The following is a 25,663-nucleotide window of genomic DNA, read 5'->3' on the forward strand; positions in this document are numbered from 1 at the left end:
ACCTGCCCTCGCCGCCCGCCACATGTCCCGGCAGGAGCGGGCGGCCCCGCCCGGGCCCGCTCCCGCTCCCCTCCGCCGCCCCGTCGGAGAGCAGTCGCACCTTCCCGGGCAGCGCGCCCCGACGGCGGGAGGCGCAGCCCGGCAGGGTCCGGGCCGCCGTCGGCGCGCGGTCGGGCTCCTCGGAGGCCCGGAGCGGCTGCGGACAGCTCGTCCGCCGCTGCGCCCCCCCCGCACCCCGCCCGCAGTCCCGGCCCCGCGCTGGGCGCCCCGCCCGCAATCGCAGACCCCCGCCCGCCCCGCGCTTGCCACGTCCCCGCTCGGCGGGGCCAATGGGCGGGCGGCGCCAGGTGTGTGCTACCTGCACCACGTGGGGCGGGGGTGGGCAGGTAGGGCCGCGGCCCCGCGCAGAAAAGCCCGCAGCCATTGCGCGCTTCCCAGGGGTGCAGCCGGCGTGGGAGCGGCCGCCGCCCGCCCCGGGGGAAAGGGGGGGGGGTAGCCTGCGCCTCCCCCGTGCCAGGTCCTCGGGGAGCGAGGCTGCAGGTGGGGGCTCTGTCGCTTGGGTCTCGCTTGGAAGCGCCTCGGGCAGGGAAAGTTTCTGGCCTCTTCTCTCGCCTCTTCTCTCCCCCCTCCTCCCCTTTCTTTCCCCCTTTTTCTCTCTCCCTCGCTCTCTCCCCCCCCCCCATCCCCTTTTTATCCTTTCCGCTGGCCCAGTGGCACCATGACGGCGTCTCCCGACTACCTGGTGATCCTCTTCGTGACCACGGCGGGCACCAACGGGGCAAGGCTGGGCTCGGATGAGCGAGAGCTGCTCCAGCTCCTGTGGAAAGTGGTCGACCTGAGGAGTAAGGAGGTATTTTCCCCCGAGCGGGGAGCACCCCGACCTGCTGCTCCCCTTGGCCCCTGCCGTGCTGGGTACAGGCAGGGTGGCCCCAGCGCTGGACTGGCGGTGGGTGCCTCAGGCTGGAGCAGGCTCTGGTGGAGGGCAGGGGCCGGTGCTGCAGGTGGGGACCTCCAGCCCGGGGAGCTGACTCATCCCTCCTCTGCTTTCTCTGGAGCTGGGGCACCTACATGACGTGCTGGTCCGGCCTGACCACCCGGAGCTGACGGCTGAGTGCCAGGAGACCACCCAGGTGGATGTGGAGAGCCTGGCGCTGGCTCCACCGCTGGAGCAGGCATTGAGACAGGTGATGCCCCGTAACCGGCTGCTGGGTGCTGGTCTCCCTCGGGGGCTCCCCGGTGGGGTAGAGACAGTGTTATCATCCATTTATCCCCTCCACCACTGGGGCAGTGGAGCCTGGCACAGGGGCACCACAGACACATGTGGGCCAGGCAGCCTGGTCTGTGGTGGGCTTTGTGGGCATTTCTCCCTTGCCTTTTGCTCATTCATATTGGGAGGGACCGAACCCCAAGAGAGGAAGGTCGGGGTCAAGCATCCCCCCTATCCTGGCCTTCTGCCATGCTGGACCCTGAATCTCAGCTGAGAGCGAGCCCTAATCAGTGCTGGAAGAGGCTAAGTTTAGGTGCCCGCTGAAAAGGCTGGGTGGTGGCAGGCCCTGTTAAGGCTTGTGGTGGCTCATCAGTCCTGGGAAGGAGACGGTGCTGAAGGCCCTAGATAAACAGGGAGGTGTGCATGATTCTCACTGAGGGTAGGGCTGAAAGCCTGTCTCCTTTCCAACATGCTTGAGTGCCCTGTCTGAAAGACTCTTCTGCCCTGGCACTCCCTCAGCTCTCTGCAACCAGCTTTACATCTCCTTACAGTGCTCTTGCAAATGCTCCTAGAAAAGGATTATTTTTTATTCTGTGATGTGGATGGTCTGTGTGGCCACATCTCATTAGAAGGGGGGGGAAAGGGGCAATTTCCTTGTGAAGATAGTTATCATGAAAGTTATATGCTTAGCTAGTAAGAAATGGATCTACAGAAGTGAAGGACTAGGCTTATACAGAAAGGAACTCCAGCTCCATGTTCCTGCTGCTCAGGAATAACATGTTACCAACTGATGATGCTGCCTAGCACAGCCACCCTGATCTTTTTTACATGTATGTTTTTTTTGTTGTTCCTGCTTTCAGTTTAATCAGTCCGTGAGCAATGAGCTGAACATCGGTGTAGGTACTTCCTTCTGTTTCTGTACTGATGGACAGTTGCACATCAGGCAGGTTCTGCACCCTGAAGCTTCCAAAAAGGTATGTAGCTGTAGCTTAAGTTTGACTCTTAGTGTGCTTTATATGATTTCTTGCAAAACTGATCAACTTCTCTTTACTATGAGGGTGCTTCCACGCAACCGCAGCACAAACATCACTCGTGTTAATATGCTTACCAGACTAAAGAGCCTGTCCATGTGGAAGGCATAGACAATGCCCTGTGCTTATGTAGTCCTGAGATGCCTTTTTAAGGTAAATTAGGAGAAAGATTTTTCTGGAGTTAAGTGTTTGAGAAAGGAGCAATGCATTGACAGAGTACTTGTACAGCTACAGCTGTAGGAGCTACAATGGGTTAACAAGTGGGAATTTGGAAGTGTTGCCAAATAGTTAACCACCTTAATCATAAACTGTCTTTTGAAATTTTACATTCACCTTTAGCTTCGGCAACTTTCAATCCTTGTGTATTCAGTTGATGCTCTGAGGGCGGTGCTTGTATTTGTAAGGAGCTGAACAGTAGTTTGAGGCAGGCTGTGAGTGATGACTAGTCCCATAGTCTAGAGTTTTCTATAACTTCAGAGTTGCCAAATCACTAACAGTGTTATGAGGACCTGCCTACTTTTCATTAGTGATAGGGTTGCAGCAATATGCCAGGTCTTTAGTCCTGAAATAACTGCTTCAATATTAATAACAACTCATTTTGTGGTTTGCTATGAACATGCATTGCTCTAACTGAGCTGTTCTGCTCCTCTCCTTGCAACTGATCTCTGTGTCCATCAGTTTGCTGCTTCATCTTTGAAGGGGCACTGCTGCCAGTTTGTGCTGTTACAAAACTGATATTGGACGAGTTTGGTTTTAATACTTGTTGGTGCTCTAAGTATTTATACCTTTAAAGGTTTAGAAGAGAAACAGTGAGCCTGATTCAGAGTTAAGAGATAGTCCCTATATATGTAACTTGTCTTAGGGTATAATGTGAGAAAATGTGGAAATGCGTTTTTAACAGACTTCTCACTTGTAATGGGTATGTGTTTTATACAGTTAGTCTCTCCATGTAGTTAAATTACATGGACAAAAGAAGGGACAACTATAATTATATAAGTTTGTCAGGGATAGGCATCCTTTTTCTATATCATCACAGGGTCACTGATAGGAATCAAATCTTCATCAAAATCTTGTGTTGCTGTTTTGTTAAGAATTATTCGTTTCAAATCTCTGTGCTGCCTATAGATTAAGTAAACCAGATGCTTATGAGACCTGTAATAGTTCTTTGGTGCATACCCTAATCCTGAGGTGGGGCTGGGGGAATCACTAAAATCCAGATAGGCAGAAATCACTAGGCTCTTGAGAATATATTTATTTCTTTTGAGATGCCCAGTCTGAACCAATCTAGCAGCTCACAGTATTTGGAGAATGAATTGGTATCAACTGTTCCAACTGAATGTCAGTGAAGTACAGAATTTGATCTCTCATCAAGGAAGAAAAATAGCCATGCTAAAACTAGAGCAGGAAGTCTTGGCAAGCACACCTGCATTTTCCTAAGTTTGTCTTTAAAGAGTATCGTTTGCCTAATGCACCTGTCCATATACTAAGATAAGCTCTAATGTTCTTGAAGCAGAACTTGTTTTAGAGCCTAAACTTTTTTCTTCAGGATCCCTAAATGTGCTTTCACATATCCTGTCATTCTCTTATAATGCCAAGATGCTAACTAGTCGTTAAATCACAGAAAGCCCTTATATTTGGTCTAGAGAGGCAGTGTAGGCAACAAACAGCTAAGTGGAATACAAAGTATTGTGTCTGTGGGGAAGCTCTGGGGTGAAGAGCTAACTAAACGAGTAGGGGGGTTGTGTTGGTTTAAACAGCTTCCCCCAAGTCTTCTCCATGTCTTTTTCCTACCCCCCAAAAAATTAAAAGCATGTGGTAGATGTAGTGGTGGAGTGAAAAGGTTTTTATTGACTTTCAGCAGGCTACATAACTTGATCCTGGCTTCATATGCCGCAGTTAAAGCAATTACCACGCGTAGACTCGTAGATTGACAACCTCTGTACCATATCAAACCCTCACCTGCACATAGTTGGGTTTTCTGTTGTTTTTTCTTTTTTGGGGGGGCAGGTTGCTGGTTTGTTTGTTTTTAGGGAATAAATATTTGAAGTGTGACTATTCTCTGAAAACTCAGCCTTGTCTATAAACCAAAACAGTTAAAATTGGAATCAAGAATTGATGATAAATGTTGCAATAGCAGGCATTTGCTCTCATATGTATATATTGGATCTGAGATACTAGTAATAATAGCAAATGCTTCTCCAGTGAAAAAAATACATTTCTCTTTTTAAACCATGCAGAGAGGAAGCTGCTTAAGCAAAAAAGTTTATAAACATATTAATGTGTCTAAGAAGAGCTATGTGAGTTTCTCTGTAGCAAAGGCTGTTTGTGTTTCCTACCCATTATAAGGAAATTGTTAGAAAGTTTGTTATCTAAAGACAAAATAGATTGAACTCACCCTAGCTGACAGTAGTTACTTTGTCCTTTTACAGAATATCTTACTGCCTGAATGCTTCTACTCCTTTTTTGACTTGCGGAAAGAGTTCAAGAAGTGTTGCCCTGGCTCACCTGACCTTAGCAAACTCGATGTGGCGGCCATGACAGAATGTATCCTTTTAACAGTGATGGTATCTACTGCTGTTACAGTTTTGTCTGAATTTTAGGACAGAAATGCATGAGTAATGCTTGCAACACATGTTCAGGGGTGGTATAACTTTAATGAGTGACTTGGAGCAGTACTGAGCTTTCTCACAAAGATAAAGATAAAAACATATGCATGCTCCCATGGGGAAAATCCTGTATTTCTTCTTGATTTCTGTACATTTTCTTTACTACCTTTATAGTTTTGTCTCTTTAAACTTCACAGTCTAGTGTAACTGGCACATTTGTTCAAATTGCTGACATGAATCCTAATGTTAAAGTTGTGAGGTTGCTTGTTGCATCAGTTAGATTTTTATTTTATTTTTAGGCAAGAGTGAATGCTGGGAGACATCTTAATTTTTAGGAGGGGAAACAGTTATTCTTGGTGTGAACTTGTAGTGAATCTTTGATTCAGGAGTGAACCAAAGGCAGGGATGCTGTTGGCACATGTGGTATTCAGTCTCGTGGAAGTTGTATATGTTGCACCTAGCAAGGTGAGGCTGGGCTGGCAATAAGATGCAGTCAGTAACATGTTTCCATTTCCAGTGACAGGGATGTCTAAAATTACTTTCTGAATAGTTTTAAGTGGTCTGTAAGCTAGTCCTTTCTGGCTCTTTACTAGTCTTAGCTTGGTTTTGTTTGTGTGCCATGTACAATTACCAGAGCCGAAACTGGGGCTGTAAATGACTTGGCTGTGCCTTCCTCCTTGCTTATCTGGCAGTCTCCCCTCTTGCTGCAGGCTCCAGTCCTTGTATCAAACATACTCTCGGACATGGAAAACACTTGACTTCCCTACTGACCTATTGAAGCAGTGACCACAAAAGCTAGCTAGCAAGGAAGGATAAAAGAATTTGAGAGTACTCTTTTTATATTTTTATTGGGTTTTGTTGTTGTTAATAACTTTTTTTCTCTGACTAGCTTATTGTGTCCATAGAGTGGTTGCCATTAAGAGCTGGTATTTTTCAGACTCAAAAGTCTGTGGCTTCTGAATTGTTTTGGCCTTTCACTGCAGGACTAGTATCACCTGGGCTTTGTACCTGCGTCAGGGGCCATAAAATATCTATGTATGTGTGGATTTTTTTGTGTTTAACCATAAGGTTGAATACTGGAGGCTGTCTGCTATGCTTTGTCATCTGCAAATTAAGATTAATCTCCCCTAGTGAAGAGGCAGAAATCACTTCTGCCCCTACTCTGAAGCAAAGCGGTATGCTTACTGTAGGAGTGTGAAATTTTTATGTAGAAAAGTGAAATAAATGCTTGTGTTGCATAGTCTAGAAGCTGGATGATGGAGACTTCTTAAAGTTATGGTCCAAAACTTAATACATTGTTTAGGGATGCTTTGATGTGAGATGGAGAAGTTAAAGACAATGAGCTACTTTGGCTGTTTTGGAGAGATGCCTTTGCTTTCTCCTTGTGTGAATGTCTGGTGTATGTCTTGCCACTGTGGAAATAGTCATGTGACTGTAGGCACCTGGAGTGTCACTGGGCAGCTAAGGCACAGTGACAGTCTGTGTACTCCCTGCCTGCTGGGAGAGGGGAGCAGACCACCCTGCAATTACCCGACTGTTGGGAAGCCCCTAAAGAGTCAGTACCATCTGAGGGTGGTTTTGGCAGTTGCCAACAGTATTTCCTCAAAGTTCTAGAAGCTCGGTTACTCTATCCAAATACTTTCAGCTTGAGTCTGAATTCTGGATCCGATATGCTTCTTAAGGTGTATATAAACCTAAGTAACTTCATTCTGGTTCTGTATTAATCTTTGTAGTTTGTTGTCTTTTGTAACTGCTGATGCTCTTATTTGTAAACTTGCTATGTTTATGCAACATGGCTGAAATTAACTGTTTCTGCCCTATATTGCTTGAGGGTGCTGAGGGCAGAGGATGCAGAGACCAAAAAGATAAAATAATATTTGTTTTCCTTTTATTGACAAATATGATAACTTTCTCCTCACCTTGCTGAAATGTATTGACTTAATCTCCCTAGTGTCAGAAGCTGTGTAAGTTAATTGCACTTGGAGAGTCTGGACATGCATGTAATGCTTGGGATAAAAAAAAAAAAATTGCTGAAGCAGGTGCTAAGTTTAAAGACTAGTTCAAACAGTTTTGTGCAGAGATTTTTTTTTTTCCTTTCATGTAAGCAGGACAGCTACTTTCCTCCTTAGACAGTTATGTAGCAAAGAAAAGAAAGTGTCTAAATGAAAAGTAACTTGGATTTGAAGTGGGTATGCTGAGGTGGGGGACAAAAAAAAATTTTAAAAAAAAATGGAGTAGGTTGAAATGAAGTTAGAGATTAGTGCACAGAACCTGACCAAGCTCTTGTTATTGTTGTAGAAAGTGCAGATCTTCCACCCCATAGCTAAAGGGGCTGCATGAGGGGAATCTTCCATGATTTGTGCTACACAAACTATATTGGGTCAGGTCTGCTGGCATTTGGTGGGGATAGAAGGTTTTGGTTTAGGGGTAGGGTACTGACTAGATATGCAGAAGACCTGCATTTACACACTGGTAGGAGCAGGACTAGAATGATTTGCGTGGGGGGCACATCCATTCATGTACTTACATTTCCATTTACCTGTGTGCAAGATGGTTGTGATCAGTGAGAGGAAATGTGTGTGATATGAAGGAGTTAGGGGAAACCTGGGTATTATTGTACAGTCACTTAAAGTATTAGGATTCTTCAAAGATTTTATGACTAACATTTGATTAAACAACAAATTACAGGCAAATGGAATGTACTCTATTGTTCCCAACAGTCAGGGGAGAACTTCCTACTGCACAGTCATTCAAGATACATATTCTAGTGTATAACACACTGGGTAGTTGGTGCTTGGCTATGTATTTCTTGCAGACAAGGCAAGCACAATCTTGAAAAAGAGAATAGAGATATTAAACCAAACAATTGGCTGGGTTTTTCTTCCTTTAGAAAGTACTTTTGGGACTTATTCTCTCAGCAAACTACTTGAAATTGTGTACAGCAATGAAACTATTCCAAATCCAAGCATTCAGGTGCAAGCTTTGCATCCACCACTTCCCCACCCCCAAGAAATTATAAATTTGATGTACAAACAGCCACTGATTTCTTTTAATTCAAGGTAAGGAAATGTTAAAATTGCCATGAAATTCAAGGGACTGAGGAAGAACTGAGACTAGTTGTAACTGTTATCTCTGAGTGCTACTGCTGCCTGACTTACAGTCTTAAAACAGTTTTTGGTGTAGGAGACAGTCTTCTGGCAGACTTTCTCTAGTCAGTATTGTGTAAGAGTAGTGACAGCAGGACAATTATGAGAAATTTCGAGTAACAAAAAACTTGAGAGAAGCGATCATGTTCCAGCAGAGAAAGGAACTCAGGTCTGTTGAAATCTTTTTTTTTTTTAAACATGTGTATGTATACAAAAGGAGGAGGGTTGTTCTGGCACCCTCTGTACCTCCCATACTTGCTGCACTTGATTTGCAAAGCTTGCTGAGCCAGTTTTCACCGCTGTGAGTGCCTTCAGGGTGGAGTGAACAAAGCTTGCATGACTATTCATATTCAGTCTGCAGAAGACTCATCCTTTGCCTTAAGATTGGGTGTGCAGAAGCAATTAAATGGCAAATAGCTCTTGCTTCCTCCAGTGCATGGTTTGCCCCACTCACTTCTGAACTGGGTTTGTGAGGATAACTCCTTACCAGAAGTACCTGCTGAATATTGTCTGTAGAAACACAGGTGTACTTCAGAACAGCCTGTTTAATGTGCTGGATACAATCTGGATACTGCAATACTGAAACTTGGTGGGGTTTGGGGTTTTTTTTGACCTGGGTGTGTTGAAAACAAGATGTGGAGCACAGTTATAACCAATAGTACTTAACTCTGGCAATAAAAAGCTCATTATTGGGTATTACCTGAGAATCTTGTATATTGCTGTTTGTATTTCCTGTGATAGTACCCAGGAACTGGGTAACATCAGCTTACTTTTATGCAAAGTAGTATTTAAAAAGATGTTATCTTCTGCCTGAAGAGACTTAAAAACAGAACAAAGGGGGAAGAGGATCAGTGCAGAATGCAACTGCAATACTAGTTCATGTCATGTCATCTCAGACTTCAGTTAGTTGTTCAGTATTTCTTTTGCCATAGTTAAAGGAGCTGAGAGACTGAGAAATGGAAGAGACAGTGGGAGGGAAGAAGTCTTGGAGGGCACTGGCAGTGGGTGAAGCTGTGGTGATGAATCTGAGGAAATGATCTAGGAATTTCTTCCATATTATATAGGCAACCCTGATATAGAATATGCCTTCCCTCCTGCCCCCTTTGTTAACTTGCTGAGTGTTGCAGGAGGTGGTACTGCAGCTGTGCAGCAAGATTAAGAAGTTCCTTGTTTCCCATCCTGCTTTGTTGTTTGGGAGTGTCTTTTGCCCGTTGCTTCATTTAGAATGTGTCCACGCTATTGCATATAGTAGCTTTAGACAACCAGGTCTGTTTTCTAACACTTCTTTAAATGTGAACTTGAATTTACCCACTGCAATCAACTCTTTCCAATTGCCCAGGAGGGGCAACCTTTAAATATCACAAATGCATGTGTGGTCTTGTATCCCTTCACAGAGCAAGGGGTGGATTTTATAAAGACTATTCCATTAACAGCTTTTTCCCAAGCGTCCATAACTTCTAGTGCCTCCATTTGTAGGAGTCCATCTGTATGTAGTAGGTCTTGTTCTTTAGAATTCAAGTTTTCACTTAACTAATGTTATTATTAACATGCTCCTTACATGTGCAGAAAACTATCAAGTTTCTTCTCCAGTCTTGCCTAAAAGCCTTGCTTCTAGCTAATCAGAGGTGAAGGTGTAAGCAATTTCTCCCTCCTGCTAATGTTGATGACTTTCTTCTTCCCCTCCCACTGTGTTTATATTAATCTAGAGTTCCTAGGCACAGCTGACTCCCTGTTTCTGAACACCTGGTACCAACTTCTGTTGGCACTAGAGCATTTTTAGGAACTATATCTCCTGTTGATCAATATTTTCAATGAAAATGTTTTCTGAAGAAAATGAACATGGGGTGGAGGAGTTTTGTTTTTCCTTATGTTACTGCCTTGCTTCAAATTCCCAGTGCCTTCACACTGCTGCATTCCCTTCTCCGGAGGCTGATTGCTTGTAAGGATCTTTGGCTCTGCAAAAAGGAAATACTGAAATGTCTCTTCAGTTTTGACAGCAGCCTAACAGCCAAGTGCATGTGTGTGCACATGTGTATGCATGTCCCCTGCTGTAATAGCTATTGAAACTCCTGCCCAATTTCTCTTGACTCTGACAGAGGAAACATAATATTTCCAAAATCTTTATAAAAAATGGTCAGGCAAAAACAGAGTTTCAATACTTGCATCTTCAGCAGCTTCTGGTTCCCTGGATGGGCAGCAGAGACTCTGCTAAAGTGCAGTGTGGAGCTGTTAAATGCTTCAGGGGGAAGGGTGTCAGGAAAAGGAGGAGAAGCACTCTGCTCTGATACATGAGGTGCCCAGAAACATCTGTGTGGTGCTGATTAGGTACTCTCTCTGCAAGGGAGTCTGTGGATTATTTTTCTTTTCAACCCCTCTTCCCCAGGGGGCAAGGGAGGAGATGACCTTGAGTGTACAGCTTAGGAAGAGATACTGCAATGAAGAAGTTTCTTGTCATAAATACTGATAGTCTCTTACATTGTGCTTTGGGGTTGTTGCATGTGGCTTGTTCAGGGTTTTTAGCTTAGTTTTTAAGAAAACCATTTAATGTTCTTCACTACTTCACTCCAAAGAAGGTCCGAGCAGGGAGGGTAATGGCAATGGCTAGCAAACTGTATTTAGTAAAGGAGTTGGAGGGGATGGATCACTGGTTTAAGTTTTCTGGGTTTTAAACTATGATAATTCACTTAAACTTCAAATGTTCTTGTAAGACTAAGCACCATCCTCTCACTTTCCATACTCCAATGCATGCTTAAAACCAACAAAGACTCAAAATCAAATTAGCCTCAAAGTGTATTGTGGTGGCACAGCAGCTTTCCTTTCCTTGATGTGGAAGAGGAGTTTGTTAATTCAGTTGAAATTATTTTTCATCTTACAGCAAGATAACAGTCAAACTTCAAAAACAATTTAAAAACCCCTGTTTTGTAGGAGTGACTTGCAGTCATCCCACAAATAATAGGAAAGACTTTATTTCACAATGAAATTTGTGCTGCCTCTGCTGTTAATGAGATGATGTGACAAAGCAGGTGTGTGGTGTCTGTTTCTAACAGAAGCTGTTCTTCTGTTCCCTGCCCTTCATATAGGCATCTGCCAACTCAAAATGTGCTCAGCTCTAGGTGGAGAAAGCTCTTTTTTCTTTTAGGAGGAACCTTGCCATCTTGGACTGAGAAGCAACTTTTGAGCAGCAAAATGTAGACTCTTGAGCATTTGAAATGTGTCTAATGTAGTTTTTTCAGGGATGTGGGCAAATAATTGGTGTATTTAAGTGTTTTGAATGTCTTGCATTACTGTACTGACATGCCAGGATAGGTTGTCTTTAAGGAACTCTCTCACTTTTGCTCTAAAGTCTTGATGCAGAGTGATAAGAGAAGTCAAAAAAGCAAGTCCTATTCCCAGATTGCTTTATATTTCACTTCTTGTTCTGTTCCTCATTGGTTTTTTTTTTTACCCTACACTCATCAAAGAAGATGTGAGTGGAAAAGACGTCTTTAAAAATTTGCTTTATAATGATGGAGTTGCAAGTAATCTTATAGTCCTGTAGTGTGGTGTTAGAGAGGGGCAAATATGACATGAAGCAGGAGAGATACCATAGTAAACTCCTTTTAAAGTTGTGTGAAAAAGATGTGCAATTTTTATCAGACTCCCTTTATGAACATGGGGTTTTTATCTGGTCATTCTACAGCCTGTCTTTCCAGGACAGAACACTTCCTGCTCTCTGTTGCAGGAGAGCTTATCCTTGCTATCATATTCCAAAATTCTTCAGATCGAAGATGATAGGGATTGTGGCACTCCGTTTTGTCCCTTGGTTATCTACAATGGTGCACTCTTACCAGATTCTCAAAATGCTTCTGCATAACAGTGTAAAACTCAGGTTGTAACTTCTAATAGGCAAGGTTTAGACAAGGTGCTGTTTGTGAATCTTGTCAAAGTGCTGAGTAAGGTATTTATTCTACTTTGGGATTTACTTGTTCAGAAAGCATGTGGTATATCCTATTTCTGGAGCTTCTAGTTGATGGTTTGCTTCTCCTCCTTCCCCAGGTCTTCCCCTAGAGATTAAAGAAGATGTTAATTAAAGAGGACAGAACTCCAGTCTCTTCTGCATGCAAAAGTGTATCTGTCTGTCAAACATACCTAATTCATGAGTATATTTTTTATATATATATATACATATATATATATATGTCCTTATTATGGGGTCTTGTCCCCAGACACTTTCTGGAGTGACCTCACACTCACACAGGTGGCAGTAGTTAGAGGCCAAGGCAGAACAGCTAATGTATCCCAGCAGGAAAATGGATTAAATCTTCCCCTGAGAAGTGACTTACCATCAAGGATAACATGAAAGCTTGTTGCTCTAGCAGGAAGCCAATTAGAGATCTGTTTGGTGATGATTGACTTAACTCCAGCATAAAGATTTAAATCTTGACAAGAACAGTCCAGCATTTCCCTATGGAGCCTCTCAAGTTGAAGATATGGGGAATATTATTTTAACACTAATATCTGAACCGTACAGTAAGTGATTGTGATGAACGAGTTTTCTCTGCTTGTTTGTTTTTTTTTCCTGCCTGTCCTGTATGCTGAGGAAAAAGAAAATAACTTGTGCTGTATTTCATAGACCACCGATTTTCAGATCCAGAAAGAGTGAACTACAAATTTGAAAGTGGACCTTGGTAAGTATCTTCCCTCTTCTCTCTGTGTGTGGCCCCCCCCCCCTTTTTTTTTTTTAAAGATACTGCTTAGATAAGCTGTACTTCTCTGTATTGCTAATTTGCAAATAGCTGTTGCCAGTATTTTTATTTATCTTGCTGCTGCTGTGGCAATCAATTAGATGCTTTAAGTGGGGAAAGGAAACAGATATTCTATGATCAGATGCAAGCCAGTTATCTTGCTAGGCTTCAGTGTTGCCTGTTAGCTGCTGGTAGTTCTGGGTTCTGCTAATAAGTGCTTATAATGGGTGTTAAGTGTGCTGTGCTATTAACAAAGAATGTAAGCAGTTTTCCAGAAGTAACCCTATTGGTACTAACTCCTACACTCTTCCTGCAATTTGCTTCACAGTTACTGAACACACATCATGAGGTTTTTTTTATAGGGAAGAAACATTTCCATAAAGATACTGTGCTACCAGTAAATTGCTTAAGCTGTGATGATCGTCTTCCCAAATATGTTTTAAACATAAAGCTTTATCTACTTTTGATGACTGTTTTGTTGCTTGTGTGTTTTGGTTTTTTTTTTAAATGTAATCATGCTTTTCTATGTATGAATACAGATTTTTCTCAGTGGTTTGCTGGATACTCCCTCTGCAGTTTCACAAGAGACTGGTGTTAAACTGACCTTATTTATATTCCCGTCTTGCATGAATACTTACTTCCCCCTTCCAGATTAAGGAACTGTTATAATGGTAGATGATGCCGGTGTTTGAGCCAAAAGAAGCAAGAAAAGAATGCACCAATATTGGCAGAAAGTATCCAGTGAGAGTAGCTCAGGGGTTATGTTTTAGCATTGTTCTAAGCCTTTTCCCTTTCACTAACAAAATCCTGGGATGAGGTGGAAGATTCCAATCTTATTGTGATAGTGAGAAGTACAGAATTAGGAGGTGAGGGGCAACAGCTTGGGACAGACACCTACAGAAAGGCCACCTGAGAAATTAAAATATGAGCAAGAAACATGACCCTCTTATAACAAGGCATACTACAGCCCTTTTGTACAAGGGAGTCCTGCTGCTGAACAACACTTCATCTGCTTAATCAATCACATAGCCTCTTCTGTGCAAAAATCTGTCCTTGCAATAGCCAGAAAGGCAGCCTTGGGTAGCTCTGAGTGTTTTGTTGTACATGGCATTTTAACAAGTAAGAACAAAAGAGACTGTGGTAATGACCAATTAAACCTGGCTTTCTGTGGCTAAGCTATTCCCATGCTAAGCAGCCAATGTAGCCGGTAGCTATATTAGTCTCTAGTAGCACAGTGATGGCCTGAACAAGCAATGTTAAGGCTAAACTGTGGGCAGGAGTCCTCTGGGTACTGACTATAACCCTGTACAGATTTGGTCTTGGCTTGTGAATGGCTCTTGCACACTGTCACAGTATAAATAATAAGCACTAACCTCAGTTACATCTAACTGCTCTGCTTTGGTTTCAACCTAGCTAAGATTAAAACAGCAAGTGCTTGACTTTGTACCAGTAACACTGTTCAGACAATGGAGCAGGGAGTAAATTGGGAACATGATCAAAGAGATGAGAGCTCAAGGAACAAATGTGGTGAAGGAGGAAAGGGGAGCTGGGAAAGGAACAGCTTAACAGAGCAGACATTCCCTGAGGAGAAACATGTATAGTGGCTTTGCATGGTGGTGGCACTTAGCCCTTGCTGCCCTGGCATTGCCATCCAGCAGACACAGAGCAGGGACAGCAGCCTGTCCCTGGAGCACAGGTGACAAGCAGAGAGGGTGGTGTGTGGTGGATGCTACAGGCAGGTGTCTCTCCATTACCCCATCTTTCTGTGCCTGCAGCAGCAAGATGGAACTTGTGGATGACAATGCTGTTATCCGAGCAAGAGGATTGCCATGGCAGTCATCTGACCAGGACATAGCAAGGTTCTTCAAAGGCCTAAATATCGCCAAGTTAGTAGCTAAGAATTTACCTCTACATTTGTAGTGCTTCATCTGCGTTGGTCATGGAGTTTTATCTCTCTCTCTATTTAAATCTTGCAGGGGAGGTGCTGCACTCTGTCTCAATGCCCAAGGTAGGAGGAATGGGGAGGCTCTCGTGAGGTTTGTAAGCGAAGAGCATAGAGATCTAGCGCTACAAAGGCACAAGCATCACATGGGGAATCGATACATTGAGGTGTGTGACACTGGCTTTGAAATCCTCTTCTCAACAGGAGTGCAAATAGCATGCCAATCGCATGTTTGCTTTTCTTTCCTTAGGTATACAAGGCAACAGGTGAAGACTTCCTTAAAATTGCAGGAGGTAATTTTTAGGGGGTGAGAAGGGAGGGTTTGTTCCATCAGCATCTGTAACTAACTTTTTACTATAAACCACTCCTGTTGGTTGTGGGCTTTCATTTTCTTTCTTTGAACAAGTAGTTGGCTGGTGTGTTGATTACTATGTGCTCTGCTAGCAGTAGTCTGAGATGTTCCATGATTTATCTGTCCATCTTTCTCTTCCATGTTCTTGCCATTTTCAAGCAGCCTATCAAATAAGGATTTGATCAGGCAAGGTGATCTTGCATATGAACTTAATTTGTTAGGCCATCTTCTTAACTGAAGGGACCTAAATGTTATTGATTGCTGAAAAACAAAACCAGAGTAGTTTTTCAAAACAATATGACTGCTGTTGCTGTGGAGACTTGCATGTAAAAGCAAACAGATATCACAGTGTAAATAACAAGGGATTTATGGAAATTATTTTCTTCAAATGAAATCTTTGCCTAAAACTAAAGGGGGAACTTGGGGGGAATGCTTATTTAAGGGTAATATTGAAATATTTGGAGCCTTGAATTGAAAGGCTGCAAAACCTGCTCTACAAACTCTCCTGTGGTCTCTTTTCCTCCCCTTTATGACTGCAAGCATATAGAATTTGAGTTAAGATCCAATAAGCTGTTATGTATCTACAATGCTATCTTAAGGTCCTTGTTGGTTCCTGGCAGAGATTTGTTTTGGGGATTGTAAATGACTAACTGGATCTCTGAGGTTGAGGTTTTAGAGTGGGAGAGGCTATTAAGCTGTCAAATAAATAGCTAATTGATAGGCTTGGTAATAGTTATAACATTCAAAGTAAAAACATTGCACACTGACATTGGGGAAGAATGGTGCATGTCTGGCACAACCAAACCTCTTTGCAGAATGAGCTAGCTGTAAGTGAAAGGACCATATTAAGATGTGAAGTTGGTTAGCAGCTAGATTTGGTTAGGGTAGTGTTATAAGTATAAGCATCAGTGATCTTCTAGACATACTGAAAGTAGAGTTGGCAGACTTTGACAGTTTATCAGGGTAGAATGAAATTTCTGAGCTGTCTTCAACATGCCCTTCCACCTTTCTTTCCCAGCACAATGGTCTGGGAACTTGGTTACTATATATTATGGCTTCAGAGCATGCCAAAGGTATTCATAAGTTAGAAAAGCAAGGTGCACGGTAGCACAGGTACTGCTCACACAAGAGATTCACAGACTGTGCTTTCCTTGGGCTCTGAACATTGTAAGTACTTTTTATTCTCCCTTTGAATAAAGATGAATCTCTCCCAAATGGAGTAACATTACTAGACTGTAATGGGAAGTGTCCTATACAATATTTCTAGTTTATCAGAGGGACACCTTTCCTGACTTTGGAGGCAAATATTGTTCTACCTGCTCAAAAACTGTCTGTGGGGAGGAGGTAGCTATGCCAGACTTGCTCATGTTTTTATGTGGCTGCCTAGACTTAAGCACTTCTGTACTTCTTTTTGTTAAAGGTACTTCCAATGAGGTTGCACAGTTCTTGTCAAAAGAAAACCAAGTGATTGTCAGGATGCGAGGTCTACCTTTCAACGTGACAACAGAAGAAGTGCTGGCATTCTTTGGCCAGCACTGCCCTGTAACAGGAGGAAAGGAGGGAGTCCTGTTTGTTACGTACCCTGACAGCAGGCCAACAGGGGATGCCTTTGTGTTGTTTGCTTGTGAGGAATATGCACAAAATGCACTGAAAAAGCATAAGGACTTGCTGGGGAAAAGGTACATTGAACTCTTCAGGAGCACTGCAGCAGAAGTTCAGCAGGTGAGTGTAAACCTTACAAACTGGCCTCTTGTAATCCAAACTCCTACATTGGCATACAGTAGTGGAAGCAAATACTGCTTGGCTGTGACTTGAAAGATTCTTTTCTCTTCTCTAGCTCTCGACTCTTGCTGAAAAGAGTTCTGTCTGAATTTCCGTGAGACTTTACTCCCTCTAAATGTAAGATCTTATGGTATATGGATGTTTGCAATCATATATATACAAACCTTTGGGGTTTTGTCTTCCAATAGCCTTGCAAACAGCAGTTATAGTAGAAAGTTTGTGTGGGTCTAGTGCTTTACACTACAGGTACTGAATTTGTCTAAGTCCAATGATGGTCTATTCAGGAGGACCATTAGCAACAGATCTTGATCTAAAAGACTTATCTTTAGTCACTGGCACAGAAAAAGGCAGCCTTTTGATGTACTTGTCTTCAGAGCAATGTATCTGAAGAGTCTTACGAATTGCCTCTAAGGCAGGTCTTAGCCATCTTCTGCCAGCACTGGCTACCTAGCAGAGTGTGGCAGGACTTTGTGAAACTGGGCCTGAAGAGTGTCCTGTCTTGCATTAACATGGCTTGCTGGACCATTAATTGCAGTTATGCTGTCAGGGAAAGGAAGTAGGGCTGAGAGGATTCTTTATGTATGTCTTTAAAGATCTGTAGAGCCCCAGTTGAGGTCACTAACTTCTAAACATGATTCAGCATTCTGTCTATGATGCAAATTATGGCCAACCAGTAGCTGTGTCATTGTAACCAAGCAATGGTGCAGCTCTGTTCCCCCAAAAAGTGCCTTGTTTGAAGGGTGACACTAATGATGAGAAGACATAGCTGCAACACTCACTCTTGTCACTGTTTTTCTCAAGTGCTCTCATGATTCTTTCTTTAGCAAAACCTTCTGATAGCTGTATAAATGTAAGTGAATCTTAATCTTGCTCGGAGAAAGTTAAAGGGTAGTGATTGTATATTCAGTGAACTCTTGACCAGGCAGGGTTTTTACTGTTAAAATTGGTAACAAGAAATCTCAAAAGTGTGACTGTTACAAATAATGTGACTCAGTAACACCACCTATGTTATTTAATGGACTATTGCATCCAAAGTCAGGGCTGTTTGGTAGTGAAATATGCTTCTAGTTCCCAGACTCTCCTGAAGTTTTGCAGAGGAGATATTTTGGATAGAAGTGTCACCATGACTCTATAGATGGTAGAATGCTTTGGGATATTTTCCCAATAAAAATACTGTAGAAATACAGGTGGTGTGTTCCAAGATGTCTTTTGAGGGTTGCATAACAGTTCAAGTAAAACATAATTTTATGTTTTTTCAAGAAAAATGATCCAAAGATTTTCTTTAAAACATCTGAATTCTAAGCACTGCCATTGTGGTTTAAGTCCAGAATCTAGCTCACTTGTTTCTTAAAATACTGCCCAGAGTGAAAACAGATGGCATTGGTGTTACATTCAGTTCCTGTGAGTTGAAGAATGAGTAAGGAGGCTTTCTGTAACCTCTCTGTTTTTCTGGTTTGCACAGGTGCTGAACAGGTACTCTTCCACACCTCTCATTCCTCTCCCAACACCTCCTATTCTTCCAGTATTACCTCAACAATTTGTGCCTCCCACTAACGTCAGAGACTGCATACGTTTGCGTGGTCTTCCCTATGCTGCTACTATAGAGGATATCCTGGAGTTCTTGGGGGAGTTTTCTACAGATATTCGGACCCATGGAGTTCACATGGTACTAAATCACCAGGTTGGTAGGCACCATGTTTCTAGCTACTTTGTGCCAACTGCCTGTATATGCAAACACAGTCCTTCTGATGATATCAATAGGGAAGCACCTTTGGGATTGACACTAATGATATTAATTAGCCTTCAGCTTTCCTCTAAAAGTGTACTGGCAATAGGTGTGTTGGCTTATTTGAACCCTGCTATGTTAGCTGCTGCATTTGCTGTAGAGTGGTTTCTGTTACTGAGACCCATGTGCCTAAAGCTAAGCCACAGTCTTGGAGGGGTTGGTGCTCCCAGACCAAGAGCTGTGATCCTGCACTGTAGGAGGCTTGAACTGAGGAGTCCTGCTCAACAGCATGCATAATTCCTCTTGTACGAGGCAAGGAGTATCTTCAAAACAAAAGCGTAGGCAATGTTAGCTCTGAAAGGAGTGCTTTGCCCCTGCCTTGCTGAACAATGTGCCTCAGGTATATTTGAGGACAAATGTGACTGCAGCCTTTTAGAGACAGGATTTCCTATGGCATAAGTCAGCAGCTGAAGCTTTGGGTTTCCTGAACTCTGTGGATGCTTTCTTTAAACAGTCATAGCTAAGCACCAAGATTAACAGCTCATTGACATGTATAAACAGTCACATCTTTGCCATTGTTTTCTGGAAGCAGTTTCTGACAAAACTTTTTAGACAAAGGATTGTGCATTGTTGTGATCTCCCTTATCTGCACAGTCTTGTGACTTTAGGGGGAGGAGATGATGGCAAATCCTTTAACTCTACAGAGATGCCCTGAGTGGTTGCACTGATCACACTTATTATTGTGGTATAAAAATGGTTCTTCTAAAATCGTTTTGGTTGACACTAAGCCTAAGCTAAAACTACAAAATACTTCTTTGTCCTGGTGTAGGGCTTCTGTGCTCTGGGGGTGTGGGGAGGGAGAGGGAACTATAGTTATTCCAGTACCTCTCTATCTAAAGAGATTCCTGTGTCTGTGAGGATTTGACCTAGCCAAGGCTGAAAAATTATAACGAATGTGCAGGGCTGGAAGAGGCTAAGAAAGATGCCGATGTTAAAGCACAAGTAATGGTTTGCAGTAGTATTGGCCCTTGCCAGCAGTAGCAAAAGAACCTGAAGGAAGAAATTGGTGTGTGTATATAGTCCTGAGGGCTGTCTGCCACTCCTGCCCAAAGCTGTCATATTTATTTTTCCCCCAGATACTGCTTTTGCCTGACTACTAGATTTTTATTTTTCTGCATGCTCCCACCATTCCTGTTTTCAACCCTCTAATCATGAACAACTCTGTCAAGGATGGTGATAAAGTTGTTCTTCCCTCTGAAACTGGAAGAACTGGCCCAGAACTTAAGTTAGAGCTGGCTTAGGTTTCTACCTCTAGTTTTGGCTACTTCAAGTCGGCAGCTGCATGTGGCTGAAATGACTCCTCTAAGTTGCATATCCCACTCAGTTACAGCTGTATATAAGGATGTAATCTTTTTTTCTCCACAAGAGCATACCAAGCCTTAGGCTAGTACCCTTCTAAAACATCCCCGCCCATATTGGCCTTAACAAAATTTTAAAACCATTTAACATTTGGCACTTGACTGTATTTATCCTTGAATTTTAAAAATCACAGATAATAAATGTGAATTAGATCTTTCAATTCTGCATTCTTACTAAATTGGTAAGAGCAGGTCTCAAAGCGCCTAAGTACTCCTGTATTGTAGTCTCACGTATGTGTCCTTATTTTTTTTAAACATAGAAGTAACATGGGTCAAGTTATGACGTAGCTTAATTGAAATGGGTAAATACAATCATGTTAGCATGAGTGGGAACAACTTTGGGGAGGAGAGCTTAAACATGCTAATGGGTGCTTGGGTTGACTGACTGTACTTTGGAGATGGATGTATTTATGGCTGAAGAGACTGCTTTTGACAGCACAAATTATTGCTATGCTGTTACTTCATGGGCGCTCCAGAAACATTTCATTTTGTCTGCCTTGTTTGTAGGGACGTCCATCGGGAGATGCTTTTATTCAGATGAAATCTGCAGACCGAGCTTTTCTGGCTGCACAGAAGTGTCATAAGAAGACTATGAAGGACAGATATGTTGAAGTCTTTCAGTGTTCTGCTGAGGAGATGAACTTTGTATTAATGGGGGGCACTTTAAATCGAAATGGCTTGTCCCCACCACCATGTAAGTTACCATGTAAGTTTTGCATGGGTCTTGCCAATACTCTACGCTATGTGCGGGTAGGTGTTGGATCTGCTTTGTTGACTCTGATTCTGGTTCTTGGAAAGGAGTGTCAAATGGGGGTATTAAAATAAGGTCTTTTCATCTTAAATCATCAGCAGCTTGCAATCGTTATTTTTCCCTTTGGTTGTGAAATTACTATGACTGAAGAACAACTTAAAAATTACTCTTGCTTTTCCAGTGGCAAACTTCCCCTCCGCTCCCTGAAACTTAACTTGGCCAGGGTGAGCCATGATTCTGAAAAGCAATTTGTAAGCCCTGCCTAGACCTTAAAGAACTGTTTCCCATTTAAACTGATTTGTATTTACATTTTTCATCATGGTGAACATGTCAAGTAAAAGCCCTTCCCCTTTCACTTTCAAAACTTAATTTATGAAATAAATGCTCTCCTTTGGGACTCAACCACAAGAGTTCTGCCTATTGAACCACTACTGACTGAACTCTTCCTTTGCTTTTTGTTGTTCGTACAGAATTGAGGTTGCCTGTGTGGGAGTAAAATACATGTAGCTTTGGCCTCAGAGAACGGCAGAAACTATTTCATGTGAAATTATGCTCCTCAGAACTACTAGGATGAACATGGACTGCTAGACAAACGTTTGGGGGAAATGCTTTAAGAGCTTAAGGGCTAACTTACTAAGCATATGTGCCATATAAGTCTGAGCCTATGGGAAAAATAATACTTTGCTTCCTAGATCATAAATGGCAAGGTAGTCAAGTAGGAGCTTTCTCTCTGTCTCTCTATGCAAATGTATTTTTGTTGTTGGCTTTAAGAAGTGTCTTCTAAATCCTAGTCAGAGCTGCCAATATGGCAGTAAATTTCTTGGGTGTGGCTCCTTTTGAGTGTGAATAGACCTTCACCTAATCCTTAGGAGATAAGTTTTCCATTTTTTTTTTTTTCTCCAATGGAAGTATACTTCTGAGCTGGGATCTGCAATATGTAGTTCTATGTGTGACAGCTGTTCCAGACAGGGGTAGGAATCTTCTCCTGAGAGCTCCTAGGACAGGTTCTTGGCCAGAGTCCCAAACTTTGGGAAGTCTTAGGTGTCAGTGTTCCCATTTCCAACTATCAATGCCAGTGATGTATTCCTCAGATAAGCCCTTTTGGCTCTGTCACTGCCCCATTCCACAATGCAGTGAGATGCTGACTGTCACTTTAAAGTAAGCCTCTATTTTTGCTATTCAGAATTATCTAAAGCTTTTATATGTTCATTTTTATGGCACTGGGGAGGGGAAGAGGGAAGAAAAGGAAAAGAGTGGTAGAGGGCGAGCTCTCATGAGTGAGAGTTCATTTAGGACCTCACACCTTGTTGAAACACCACAAAGTCCTGGGGTTTTTTGGTTTTTTGTTTTTTTGTTAAATTCAGTGTTAACACTTGAAGCTGCAAAGCCATGACTTCTCTCACTGTGCTGTTGGTTAATTGAAGACAGAGCTGTTTGGAGGATAGGGAGTGTCAGCATGAAAAGGTGTCCTCTGCTGTGGGGAATGTTAGGTAGATCTTTAGCACGGAAGTTTCTTTGTTTCCTTTTTACAGTGGAGAAGTCTCATTCTTGATTGGAGACTTCATTAAAATCTGAGCCTAGACAAGAAAAACTGGCCTCCTCTTCAGAAAGACACCCTATTCCCAGAGTAAGAGGTGGCTTTTTATGTGTTACTGACTTTGCGTTTGACTGGGGGGGGGGGGCACAACACTTGCAGTCAAGCTCACATTGGTGGCTCAGATTTATTTTCTGTGATGAGCAAGAGAATGAGGACCTTGTGAAGGCTCTTACTGCAGAGTTCTTCAGCTAATGAAGACCATATATATGCTGGAATTCAGAAGGTCCTAATCTATTTTCCATTTGTTCCCTTTAGGCCTTTCACCCCCTTCCTATTCCTTTCCGGCTCCTGCTGCAGTTGTGCCAACAGAAGCTGCTCTGTATCAGCCATCCATGCTCCTGAACCCACGAACACTCCAGCCCTCCACGGCATACTACCCTGCTGGGGCTCAGCTCTTCATGAACTACACAGCGTACTACCCCAGGTAAAGCAGAGGAGAAACGAAGCAGGAACAAAGAAGTCTTTTTGCAGCAAATGCACAAATCTCACAAAAGAACATTGTCTGCTGTGTTAAAGGCTTGTGCTACCAAGAACAGCTTGTTCTGTATCTTGTTCAGGGAAACAATTTCAGGGTATCTAGGGATTTCCCAAGTTTTAGAGTATTTCAGGTAGTGACAATTTTTAAAAAAAAAAAAGCATAAGTCACACAGTTCCAGTGGGATTTGTTTTGTTTTGATTTTTTTACTTAACATGCCTCTTAAACTTGTTAGTTTGAATTGTTGTGCCCTCAGTGGGAATTGGTGTGTGCAGTACTCCTTCCCATGTCCATAAAGAAGCCCTTGGCCCCTCTTTAGAATGGGTGGATTGGGGTCTGCCCTAACAGCTTCTGAAATTCTGGCTCTTTGTTTTTGTAATAAAGTAACTTTTGACCTTTATGGTGAAAACTCGGTTTACTTATTTATGAATAAGTACTGCATTGAAGCATACATGTATTGAATGCATATGTAAAGCATATAGAGGCATATATTCTTCCTGACCTCATAAACACCTCTCATGAAGGGCTTTTGGCTCTTCTGGCTATATTAGCTATCTTCTATGGAACAAAACCTCTTGATTCCGTTTGCCCTCTGCAGTCATGAGGCCTTGGAAAGAGCTATGTTCCCTGTAAGCCATAAACCATTCCTCATCTGACAGGAAACCTGCTAAAGAACTCAAGTCTTCTAATAGATTCTGACCAGTGCTTTTTATCTCTGGAGAAGGATCCAAATAGCTACTTGGGAAGTTGTTGAGCAATATGGGCTCTCTAGTACCTGTAAGATAACAAAGGTTTTCTTATTACTTTACACTAAACCAGTATGTCTGTAAGCTGCCTGTTATGTTTTTGGGTTTTTTTTTTATTAAAATGTTTTCTTCACTCATGAGTTAATTTCTATAATGCCTTCAATGTCTGTCTTACGGTTATGATAATATGTTACCAAACTCAGCCTCTTTAATGTAAGATCAAGAAAAATAAAATTCCAAACTTGCACTGGCAATATAAAACAAGTTTCTCAATAGTTCTATATGTCATGAGAACACAGTAACAGTAATAGTTTGTAGTGACTTTGACATGTTGTTCTTAAAGTAATAATAGAGTCTGAACTCTCTCAAATGGAGTTCTCTGGTTCTGAAATTTAATTCAAAAAAAATGTTAAGCATGTGCAGCAGGAAAGAATAGGGTATCCTCTGTACTAAGTGGTGCATTTAAATGCATGTACATGGAAAAGCAATACAGAGCTGGTGGCTAATGATCAGACAATGGTTCATAAATCTAACTAGTGAATACTTATGGAAATAAGGAAAGTTCCTTTGACCTGCTGCCAAAAGGTTCTACCACTTGTGTTTTGCAAGGTCAAGTTGCTTTATAACAGCCAATTCCATTCTTTGCACAGTAATCAACCTAGATGGTACGGGGGAGGGAGGCATTGCTTTGGTCTTCAGTATCTCTCAGAAATCCCTGAAACTCTGACTTGTCTTAATGCTCTTACAGCTTTGGCAATGAAACCCGATGGTGTAAAGAAATGGATGCCTTCTATGCTATTAAAATAGCTTTAGTGAACTCCTAATGAAAAGGAGGGAGAGCAAGTTATTCGGGATCTGTCAGCCTTTGATATCTCTGTTCAGCTTGTAATTATATCTGGCAACATGTTCTGACAGCAAATCAGTGGTCTTGGTCTCTGCCTAGTCCCAGGCTTTTGAGAAAAAGAATAATAGGATTCATGGGAGTGAGGACTTTCTTTCCTTATCTAATCATGGATAAATAAGTGTACTAGTTGCTGTATGGATGTATGTTGAAAGTAATGAATAACTGCTAATGTTCTATAGAAACTTTTACTATAGACAAACTTGAAAGTTACTGCTACAGGATAGGTAGTTTTAAAACAAAGTTAAACCTTATTGTATTTATTCAGTTCTAATGCCATTTTGATCACTTTTAAGCAGTGCCTTTAAAACCTCAGAAGTTTCTGTCAAAATCCATAATTGTAGGAACACAAACTTTGTTTTCTTTTCAACAATATTTTGAGTAGTGAAGTGGAAAAAAAAAGAGCTTCTTACTCAGTGGGGAGTATGCTGGTGGGACTTGTAGCCAAAAAATTATGTGGAAGCTGAAAACTGATGTGGGTTCAAACAAACTGGATAAAGTCAAGGGCAGGAAATTCATTGTGAGTTGGTGAATACACAGAAACCACATCTGGCTCAGGAAGTCCTTGAACTCAAAATAACTGGAAGAGTGTTCTTATGTTCTGTCCCCTATGGTAAACTCTTATGCTATTGAACCAAGGTGGGTAGGTGAACATGTTTGTTTGCATCTTTGAAGTAGTACTTGTCTTGAGAGATACAGGTACTGCTTGTGAGCATGGGTCTTTTCCAGTGTGTTTGTAGTTGTATTCAGCTGCGTTAACCCAAACTTAGTCACTATTAGACTATCTCCCTGTTGTGTCAGTATATGTATAGCTCTCTCCATTGGAGTGATTTGAATTAAAAGGTCTTTTTATGTGGTAGTTAAAGGCATGATTCTGACACTTGCTGCACAAGGAAATAAAGGGTAATTTTGTTAGTGTGTTCATCTATCTGCTTCTGCCTCTTCCTGCTATGGATTGGGTATGTTTTTTCTCATTATGCACTAATCAACTTGTAAAAATATATAAATATAATATATACATGTGCAACATACATATAGCATTAATATATACTTATGCATACATACATTAAAAGTGTGTGTGTGTATAAAAATAACATGATTGAGGTTAGAAAAAAAAATCTCACTTGTTCTCTGCAATGGATCAGATCCTCCATAATGACCATCATGCAGAACAAGTGAGGCTTTTTTTCTAACCTTGGTCATTACTCAGATCCATATTGAAGCACAATTAAGTTACAACGGGTTTAAACTGGCAAAAC

General features: G+C 42.1%; 1 protein-coding gene across 4 annotated transcripts in view; it reads left to right on the forward strand.

Annotated features, from left to right (window-relative positions):
* Positions 1-697: 697 nt before the first annotated feature.
* Positions 698-25,663, forward strand: part of ESRP1 (epithelial splicing regulatory protein 1) — a 33,791-nt gene continuing 8,825 nt past the window's right edge. For 2 of the 4 annotated variants that reach the window (XM_052788409.1, XM_052788407.1), the window contains exons 1-13: positions 698-850; positions 1,056-1,184; positions 2,068-2,181; positions 4,668-4,782; positions 12,401-12,499; positions 12,603-12,657; positions 14,490-14,600; positions 14,691-14,823; positions 14,907-14,949; positions 16,429-16,730; positions 18,253-18,471; positions 20,442-20,628; positions 22,538-22,706. In XM_052788409.1, coding sequence (XP_052644369.1) covers positions 719-850; positions 1,056-1,184; positions 2,068-2,181; positions 4,668-4,782; positions 12,401-12,499; positions 12,603-12,657; positions 14,490-14,600; positions 14,691-14,823; positions 14,907-14,949; positions 16,429-16,730; positions 18,253-18,471; positions 20,442-20,628; positions 22,538-22,706 — 1,808 coding nt within the window. In that variant the 5' untranslated portion in view covers positions 698-718. Of the gene's footprint in view, positions 851-1,055; positions 1,185-2,067; positions 2,182-4,667; positions 4,783-12,400; positions 12,500-12,602; positions 12,658-14,489; positions 14,601-14,690; positions 14,824-14,906; positions 14,950-16,428; positions 16,731-18,252; positions 18,472-20,441; positions 20,641-22,537; positions 22,707-25,663 lie in introns of all 4 variants that reach the window. The other 2 variants (XM_052788408.1, XM_052788406.1) reach the window with 1 other exon arrangement.

This window comes from Harpia harpyja, chromosome 5, assembly GCF_026419915.1.
Source record: "Harpia harpyja isolate bHarHar1 chromosome 5, bHarHar1 primary haplotype, whole genome shotgun sequence".
In the NCBI taxonomy this organism is placed as follows: Eukaryota; Metazoa; Chordata; class Aves; order Accipitriformes; family Accipitridae; genus Harpia; species Harpia harpyja.